This window comes from Eremothecium gossypii, chromosome VII, assembly GCF_000091025.4.
Source record: "Eremothecium gossypii ATCC 10895 chromosome VII, complete sequence".
NCBI lineage: Eukaryota > Fungi > Ascomycota > Saccharomycetes > Saccharomycetales > Saccharomycetaceae > Eremothecium > Eremothecium gossypii.
The window spans coordinates 430,734-440,000 of record NC_005788.4 but is presented as its reverse complement, the minus strand read 5'-3'; the positions used below and the strand labels follow the sequence as shown (position 1 = coordinate 440,000).

Genomic DNA, 9,267 nt, shown 5'->3' with positions numbered 1-9,267 from the left:
GTTTGTGCGTGCGCTAAGGGATAACGCGGAGGTGATGCGGACGACACAGCTCATCGCAATTTATCAGTGCTCTGAAGCTGCCTATAGCCTATTTGACGATGTGTTGGTGCTATATGAGGGTTATATGATCTACTTTGGGCCACGTAAGTTAGCTAAGGGCTACTTTTTGCGCATGGGCTGGGAATGCCCTCCGCGACAGACTTCTGCAGACTTCTTGACGTCTGTTACATCGCCTTTCGAAAGAAAGTCACAGCCCGGGTATGAGGACAAGGTACCCCGCACAGCGCGGGAATTCTACGAATATTGGCTACGTTCACCGGAGCACGCGGTTGCTATGAAACAAATCCAAAGGAGGATAGCTGAGGCAAAGACGGATGCAGCCCGTGAACAGCTTAGGGATCACCATATAGTGCGCCAGGCTAGGCATGTAAAGTCATCTTCGCCTTATTTAATTTCCTTCTACATGCAATTTCGCGCCATTGTGGATCGTAACTGGCAACGGCTGAGGGGTGATCCGTCAGTTTACCTGTTTTCGATTGTCGCATACTCCATCATGGGCTTGATCCTCGCCTCGTGTTTTTTGAATCTAAAACCGGATACAAATTCGTTGTTTAATAGGGGTTCCGCGTTATTCACCGCTGTCCTACTGAACTCTTTCTTCTCATTTCTGGAAATCATGTCTTTGTTTGAGGCGCGTGCAATTGTTAAGAAGCACAAGTCATACGCCTTCTATCGTCCTTCTGCTGATGCATTCGCTTCGATATTTACAGAGCTACCCGCTAAGTTCACCGTCTGTATCTGTTTCAATGTGCCCTTCTATTTCATGGTGAACTTGAGAAGGTCTACAGGAGCGTTCTTCTTTTATATGCTTGTATCCCTGACTGCCACCTTCGCGATGTCTCATTTATTCCGTAGTGTTGGTGCTGCCTGTAAAACGCTTTATGTCACCATGTTTCCTGCTTCTTTGCTCCTGCTTGGCCTGGCCGTTTACGTTGGTTTTGTTATTCCTCAGAAGAACATCTTAGGCTGGTCCAGATGGCTCTTCTATTTAAATCCAATCGCACGCATCATGGAAGCCATGGTTGCGAATGAATTTGACGGACGCATATTCGAATGTTCTCGAATGGTACCCGATGGTAGTTTCTATGAGGGATTCCCTATTTCGAATAAAGTCTGCTTGTCGGTGGGAGCAGTTCCTGGTCAGAGCTTTGTAAATGGGACCCGTTACATAGAGTTTGCTTATGGTTACAACACCAAAAACAAGTGGATGAATTGGGGGATCGTTCTTGCTTATGCATTTTTCTTCTTAGGTGTTTATCTGATCTTAATTGAGTATAATAAAAGTGGGATGCAAAAAGGTGAAATGGCTGTATTCCTAAGGTCAACTTTGAAGAAAATAAAAAAGCAAAATAAAAAGGCCATCAACTGCGACATAGAATTTGGTAATGCACCAGGAAAGGAATCTAGTACTATAGGAAGTGACCAATCCCGCGAACTTATTCAGAGAATTGGTTCTGATAGCATTTTCCACTGGCGAGATGTCTGCTATGATATACAGATTAAGAATGAAACCAGGAGGATCCTAACCAACGTGGATGGTTGGGTAAAGCCTGGGACTTTGACTGCTCTGATGGGTTATTCAGGTGCAGGTAAGACGACATTGTTGGATGTTTTGGCCAATAGAGTTCGGGTGGGTGTTGTAACTGGTAATATTTTTGTTGATGGACACCTCAGAGACACTTCTTTTCAACGTAAGACAGGGTATTGCCAACAACAAGATCTTCATGGACGTACTCAAACTGTGCGTGATGCGCTAAAATTTAGTGCATACCTACGCCAGCCCCAATCCATTTCGAGAGCTGAAAAGAACGCTTATGTTGAGGATATAATTAAATTACTGGGAATGGAAGCTTATGCTGACGCTGTTGTTGGAGTCACCGGCGAAGGACTGAACGTTGAACAGAGGAAGCGCTTAACCATTGGCGTCGAACTCGTGGCAAAACCAGAACTGTTGCTGTTTTTGGATGAACCCACCTCAGGTTTAGACTCGCAAACTGCGTGGTCTATCTGTCAACTAATAAAAAAGTTGGTTAATCATGGTCAAGCAATTCTGTGTACGATTCACCAACCTTCTGCCATTTTAATGCAGGAGTTTGATCGCCTGTTGCTCTTGTCTAATGGTGGTAGAACAGTTTACTTTGGCCCTTTGGGTGAAGGATGTTCGACTATGATCCAGTACTTTGAGAACCATGGATCCCAAAAATTCCCTGAAGCGTGTAATCCTGCGGAATTTATGCTTGAGATTATTGGTGCTGCACCTGGTTCCCATGCTCTTCAAGACTATCACGAAATTTGGAAGAACTCCGATGAGTATCAGTCAGTTCAGGAAGAATTACATAGAATGGAGATGGAACTTTGGCATAAACCGAGATTCGAAACTTCAGATCAGAACAAAGAATTTGCCTCTTCCATATGGTATCAATACATCATCGTATCTAGAAGAGTGCTACAACAATATTGGAGGTCGCCAGAATATTTATGGAGTAAGATTTTCATGAGCATATTTGCCTCTCTTTTTATCGGTTTCTCTTTCTTCAAGTCGAAGACCTCTATCCAAGGGTTACAGAATCAAATGTTTGCAGTTTTCCTATTTCTAGTAGTTCTTACTCCCTTGGTTCAGCAGATGCTCCCGCAATATGTGGAGCAAAGGGACTTGTTCGAAGTGAGAGAGAGACATTCGAAGACATTTTCCTGGAAAGTGTTCCTTCTATCCCAAATTACCGCAGAGATTCCCTGGGCGATATTGGGCGCTACAATATCCTTTTTCTGCTTTTATTATCCAGTTGGATTTTACACACATGCTACCGACGCAGCAAACCGGGCAGAGCGTGGATTCCTTTTTTGGTTGCTATGCGTAACCTTCTATATCTTCTCGGCTACCTTTGGACAATTTTGTATTGCCGGCTTAGAGAAAGCAGAACCTGCGGCGATATTGGCCAACTTTTACTTCACCATGTGTTTAATCTTCAGTGGTGTTTTAGTTACCAAGGATAATCTACCTCGTTTCTGGATATGGATGTATTATCTCTCTCCAGTAACATACTTAGTTTCTGCCCTTCTGTCGACCGGTTCGGGTAATATGACTGTTGAATGTGCCCCTGAGGAACTAATAAAATTCGCTCCGCCAAAAGGACTCTTTTGTGCACTTTACCTTGAGCCGTTTGCAAATAATGCAGAATCGGTATTGCTCAACCCTGCAGCCACTGATCTTTGTACAGTCTGCCCTATAAAGAATTCGGACTATTATCTTGCGTTAGTTAACATTTTCTACAATCACAGATGGAGGGATTGGGGGATTTTCACGATATTTGTAGCAACAAATATCATAGGGTTTGCTGCAACTTATTGGTTCTTTCGTGTTCCTAAGTCCACTCATATCACCATCAAGACCAAGGCAAATGTAAAAGAGCAAGAGCAAGAGCAAGAGCATCAGTAAAATTGAATTCATAATTTATCCGATAATCACGTAACCTCTTTCACTGCACAGTTATTATGTTGTATATTATGCCATGTCTACCTTGTAGGTTACCTTACAGAAGCCTGGAGATAAATTGAGTTTTTTTTTCGTGTTCACTAGTAAATATGCTTTATTTTATTTTCCCAGCGGCTACGGACTTTTCAGACCCAAATGATACTTGGTGATAACTGTAAAGTACTTTCATCAACATAGCCGTTCAGGTATTCGGTTGAAATATTGCTAACTAGCCACTCTAAAAAAAAATCCTCTACATTTCTTTCAGAGCCTCTAGATGTTGCATATCAATCATCCGGATGCCTGTTTTCCGTCTTCTACTAGAATGCCCTTGTAATCTGAGTCTCGCTATGGATAGTCAGCGTAGTCTATATGGATGGTTTGCAATGCCACATAGCACCCAATACAGTCCCTTAAGTTGACCGATTTTAACTTCGAGAGAAAAAACCCTTTTCGGAGTGGTATGACGTCAGATCTTATTGAAGATCTTTATGGTTGGCAACATGGCCGAGCGGTTAAGGCGAAAGATTAGAAATCTTTTGGGCTATGCCCGCGCAGGTTCGAGTCCTGCTGTTGTCGAAATTTTTAGCGCTGCCACAGCATACACATGCATTGTTATTCCTCCATACGCATCTTGAACTGTCAGGTTCAGTATATCGCTGTAGATCATAGCTCAACATATCAGAGAACCTATCTGGTCAGATGGAAATACCAATTCCCATGACATTGGCTGTATGATACATAACCCTTGAAGTTTCTTTTTGGGATAACCTTGCGGGTCACTTTTTCCAGGAAGAAAAAAAAAACTCATCGAGGTTACATACGACCGTTGAACAGCCAATCAGCTCGACAGATAGCCCTGCTGGCCCTTCGATAACCGCTAAAATATTTTGTAGAATGGACTGCTATGCATTTTGTAGAATTTAAAAGAGGAGAAAATGCTTATATCATAGCAGTTATGTAATACTGGACCGCGCGATAATAGGTTATGTTACCTCAGAGGTTATTTTATGTCGGGGAGTAACCATCAAGTCCTCCTCCTAAAAAGTATTTATATACAACCTGGTCGAGAGTTTCGTTGTATGCATCGTTAGGGCGGTAAGCATAGGCGGCAAACGATAACGCGATGATACTGGAAGCTAACGACTCGCTCTTTGGACCGTTATTCAAGAGGCATTCTCATTCGCATTCAGAGGAGCCCGAGGAGTGTCCCACCGAGAACGAGTATGATGGCAGCGATGGTATTCGTATATTATCTGTTTTCATAATTCTGTTGGCATCCGCCATTGGTACCTTCTTCCCTATGTTGGGATCACGGTTTAGCCGTGTGCGTCTGCCCACCTGGGCCTTTTTTTTTGCCAAATACTTCGGTTCAGGTGTCATCGTTGCCACAGGGTTCATTCACTTATTACTTCATGGACATGAGAGTTTGAGTAATCCATGTTTGGGTGGCGTTCTGTCTGAGTACCCCTGGGCTTTTGCCATCTGTATGATGTCCCTATTCACATTGTTCTTCGTCGAAATTAATAGTCATCATTTTGTCAACAAGGCTGCTCGCAGCACGGCTGTTGCGGTTGCCGGGGACGAGAAGAGCATTAAAGAAGACGAATCAACAGAAGACACACCGCCGAAGCCAAATACTGCTGTCAGTGGAGCGAATTCCGCTGTAGTCAGTCAGCATTTTGCGCATGATGAATGCCACCAGGATTTAGAGCAGGCTAAGAGTCTAGCCGCTGACCCAAACAGAGAGCAATACCTGAACCAGTTGATCAGTCTTTTCATTTTGGAATTCGGTGTTGTGTTCCACTCTGTTCTGATTGGGCTTTCGCTTGCGGTCACTGCGGAAGATCATTTCACTACGTTGTTTGTTGTCCTTATTTTCCATCAGATGTTTGAAGGCATGGGGTTGGGTGCCCGTATCGCTGAAACTGAGTGGGGTGTGCATCGGAAGTGGACCCCTTGGCTCCTTGGCCTGGGCTACTGCTTGTCCACCCCCATCGCCATCGCCATCGGTCTCGGGGTCAGACACTCCTTTGCTCCAGAATCGAGGCCCTCCTTGATAGTTAACGGAGTCTTTGACTCTCTATCCGCCGGTATTTTGCTGTACACTGGTCTGATTGAACTGATGGCCCATGAATTCTTGTTTTCCAACTCCTTCAAAGGAGAGGGTGGTTTCAACAAGATGATGCAGGGCTTCGTGTACATGTGTCTCGGAGCAGGTCTCATGGCGCTCTTAGGGAAGTGGGCCTGAAACCCAAGCCACACCCATTAAATCATACTTGTTGTATCTAATCTTAATTATGCTATGTCGGTTTACGTCCTTTAATAGTATGCATGTGCATTTCCGCATATTCTGCCGCATGATACCTACCTAGATTTAATAATCACCATATATCGTAAATTACGATTTACGATTTATATAAGAAAGTCTTCAGGACGTTAAGCGCTTTCTACTGCTTGGTTGCGAGGAGAGAGGAAGCGATGGGGCACAAAAAGTTGCGGCACCAAGCTGCAGGACATGATGGCACGCTGACCGACATCGACGAAAGACTAATCTTTAAACCGGCGGTCGATCAGGAGTTGGAGTTTTATACGGGCATAATATCTAGGAAAGATAGGGAGGGTGTTGACTTTCCCTTGGAGTGTTGGATGTGTGTGTTCGTTGGGACTTTGAGCGAAGGCATACTTAATGTGGAGAACAATGACAGCATAATGAGGTTGAAGGGGGAAGATGTGGTGAAACCTACGACAGACTACTTGCAGCACTTGAATCTGTCCAATGACCACACACAGAAGTACCTGGTCTTGGAGAACCTTACATATGGTTATAGGCGTCCCAACATACTCGATATTAAACTTGGCAAGGTTCTATACGATGATAAAGCTACTGAGGAAAAAAAAGCCAGGCTAACAACCATCAGTGCCTCGACAACTTCGGGCTCATTGGGTTTTAGGGTATGCGGGATGAAAATAGAGAGAAACAGTCTCATCGGCCAGCTGGACAAGTCTCATTATGAGGAGGACGACGATGATTATGTGCTTCTTAATAAACTGTACGGCCGTTCTCGGACGGTTGATAATGTTTCAGATGCGTTTCGACTATTCTTCAATGCCCCTAATCTTCCGAAGCATAGACATGCAGAGCTAATTAATAGGTTTGCAGTTCGACTGCGAATGTTTTATAATACACTTCTAGATGAGGAAGTACGGATGATCTCGAGTAGTTTACTATTTGTTTATGAAGGTGATCCAGAACGCTGGGATATGGAGAATGCGGTTGACGGCGTGCTAAATGAGCCATGCTTTCTCGACGGTGATAGTGATTGCAGTTCTGAAGAATGGGATAAATCACGTAACATTCCCCTAAGTTCTATGACGTTGATAGACTTCGCTCATTCGAAGTTTACACCGGGAGAAGGCTACGACGAAAATGTCATTGTAGGAGTGGAGAACCTCATGGAAGTGTTTGACAAGGTATCCGGCGAATATGGTGAGCAATGAACACAATAGCATTTAGCATAGACGGACTAAATAAAAGTACTTACGGGGCAGATATGTAGTTTGATTAATGGAGGACGCAAGGTTCATTCCAAGATCTTCACAATCTTACCGATGGCGATTGTAATACCCTGGTCTCTCAATGTGAATCTACCCAAGTGTGGGTAATCCTGGTAGGTTTCCACACATACTGGCTCCTCTGTCTCAAGGACCGCTATTATCTTCATGCCCTTCTTAGCAAAGGCAGGTGGCTTCTTGGACTTTCTGTTGGTGCCCTTCTCCAGCTTATGAAGTAGTCTAGTGATAGAGACTTCCTCAATAGCGGTATGCACGTGCATCACACAGGAGAAACCTGCTGACATAATGGACTTCAATTCCACAATGGCAATCTGGGCAACAAACTTCGTGACGTTCTTGACAGGGTTCTTTGGCGAAGTCAAAACAAAACCTGCAGAAATGTCTTCCTCCTCAACTCCCTTCAGTCTCAATCTGACCTGCTCACCACACACAGCCATATCAACTTCCTGTTCGGTCTCATTTTGGATGGCTAGAATCTCCACTGGAATTTTGTTTGGCATCAGTAGTGTTTGATTACCCTTCTTAATATGACCAGATTCGATTTTACCTTCGACCACTGTACCCATATCCTTCATCTTGCTTGCAATTGGAAGCATGAAAGGCGCGTTGATGAAGCGGTCAACATGCTGCATGTTGTCTAGGTATTCCAAAAGGGAAGGACCATCGTACCAAGGACAGTCCTTCTTGTCAACGCGGTCCTTCAGACCAGCACCAGTAAACCCAGAAACAGGCATATACATAACATCCTCCTTAACGTTGTAGCCAATAGCTTGCAAGAAATTGGAGACGTTCTTAATACACTGGTCATAACGTGCCTTGTCCCAGTTTACCGTGGGGTCATCCATTTTGTTCACGACGACCACCATTTTATTGACACCCTGGGTCTTCGCTAATAGCGCATGCTCACGCGTTTGTCCACCTCTCTCAAAACCAGTCTCGTACTCACCCTTTCTGGCTGAGATGACCAATATACCAACATCGGCTTGAGACGCACCACCAATCATTTCAGAGACGTACATTTTGTGGCCTGGTGCATCCAAAATGGTATACCGTCTCTTTTCAGTTTCAAAGTAGGATCTACCCACTTCAATGGTCTTACCATCGTTTCTCTCCTCCTTATTTGTATCCATAATCCAAGACAAGTACCAACCCTGTCTCCCTGCTTCCTTCGCCTCCTTCTCATACTTCTCAACTGTTCTTTTGTCTACCGAGCCGGTTAGATACAACAAGTTTCCGCCCATGGTGGATTTCCCCGCATCGACGTGACCCATAAAGATGATAGAAACATGGTCCTTTCCACCAAACATGTCCTTCACAACTTCTTCATCAACTTCGTCTTCCTGTTCCTTGATCAGAGCATCCGATGAGGTGGCACCGGCCGCGTCCGCTGTGTCTTTCTTCGCGGTATCGGCTTCCGAAATACTTAGCTTCTCAATACTTGGGACTGCCTTATCTTCAGAGGAAGCGGTAGCATCCTCACTCTTAGGAGCGCCCTCTGCGCTGCTCTTAGGCTCCTCCTTTGTTGGCTCCTCCGCCTTAGCCTCTTCTTTCTTCGCGACAGGTTTCTTAGCACCAACTAGCTTGATACCGGAGCTGGAAGCCAACTTGAGGGTCTTCTTTGGTTTTGGAGCAGTCGCATTCGGCACAGTTCCCTTCTCAAAGTTGTTCAGCGTCACCGGAGCGGTGGCTGACTGGCCCTGTCCGTAACCATAGCTCTGGTTCCCCTTACGGTTCCCCTGTGGCTGTGAGTTGTACTGCTTGTAGCTCTGATACCCACCTTGCGCATTGTATTGCTGGTAACCTTGGTAGCCAGCTTGTGCTGGGTTGTACTGCTGGTATCCCTGATAACCCTGGTACCCGCCGGCTTGCTGGTTGTATTGCGCATAGCCTTGGTACCCACCTGCCTGTTGGCCATACGCCTGGTAACCTCCCTGAGGCACATACCCCTGGTAATTCTGGAAGTTACTTGGGTTGTAGTATTGGCCGAAATTTTGCTGCCCCTGACCTTGATTTTGACCTTGATCCTTGGCTTGCGACTGGCCTTGGTCGTTGCCTTGCGATTGAATTTGATCTTCCTCCGACATTGCAAGCAAATTGAACAGTATGCAGTTAGAGCGTCTGATTACTGCGAAGCTGGTACTAGTGGTACTTAAGTTCGA

General features: G+C 45.0%; 4 protein-coding genes and 1 non-coding gene across 5 annotated transcripts in view; 4 read left to right on the top strand and 1 right to left on the bottom strand.

Moving 5' to 3' along the window:
* Nucleotides 1–3,496, top strand: part of AGOS_AGL142C (pleiotropic drug resistance family ABC transporter) — a gene marked incomplete at both ends in the record, with an annotated part of 4,494 nt that extends 998 nt beyond the window's left edge. The window contains one exon of the mRNA NM_211587.2: nucleotides 1–3,496. This exon is cut by the window's left edge and continues 998 nt beyond it. Coding sequence (NP_986525.2) covers nucleotides 1–3,496 — 3,496 coding nt within the window.
* A 533-nt stretch (nucleotides 3,497–4,029) lies between these two features.
* On the top strand, nucleotides 4,030–4,111 carry AGOS_t0177. Its single transcript has one exon. It is a non-coding gene; the product is annotated as a tRNA-Ser (tRNA).
* Nucleotides 4,112–4,658: 547 nt separating this feature from the next.
* Nucleotides 4,659–5,783, top strand: ZRT2 (low-affinity Zn(2+) transporter ZRT2; the record flags this gene model as incomplete). The annotated part of the gene is made up of 1 exon (NM_211586.2): nucleotides 4,659–5,783. The coding sequence occupies one exon, from the start codon at nucleotides 4,659–4,661 to the stop codon at nucleotides 5,781–5,783; it is 1,125 nt and encodes a 374-aa protein (NP_986524.2).
* A 230-nt stretch (nucleotides 5,784–6,013) lies between these two features.
* ARG82 (inositol polyphosphate multikinase) lies at nucleotides 6,014–7,033 on the top strand (the record flags this gene model as incomplete). Its single annotated transcript, NM_211585.2, has 1 exon — nucleotides 6,014–7,033. One exon carries the CDS (start codon nucleotides 6,014–6,016, stop codon nucleotides 7,031–7,033), a length of 1,020 nt encoding a protein of 339 aa, NP_986523.2.
* Nucleotides 7,034–7,116: 83 nt separating this feature from the next.
* On the bottom strand, nucleotides 7,117–9,192 carry SUP35 (translation termination factor GTPase eRF3; the record flags this gene model as incomplete). The annotated part of the gene is made up of 1 exon (NM_211584.2): nucleotides 7,117–9,192. One exon carries the CDS (start codon nucleotides 9,190–9,192, stop codon nucleotides 7,117–7,119), a length of 2,076 nt encoding a protein of 691 aa, NP_986522.2.
* Nucleotides 9,193–9,267: the final 75 nt, after the last annotated feature.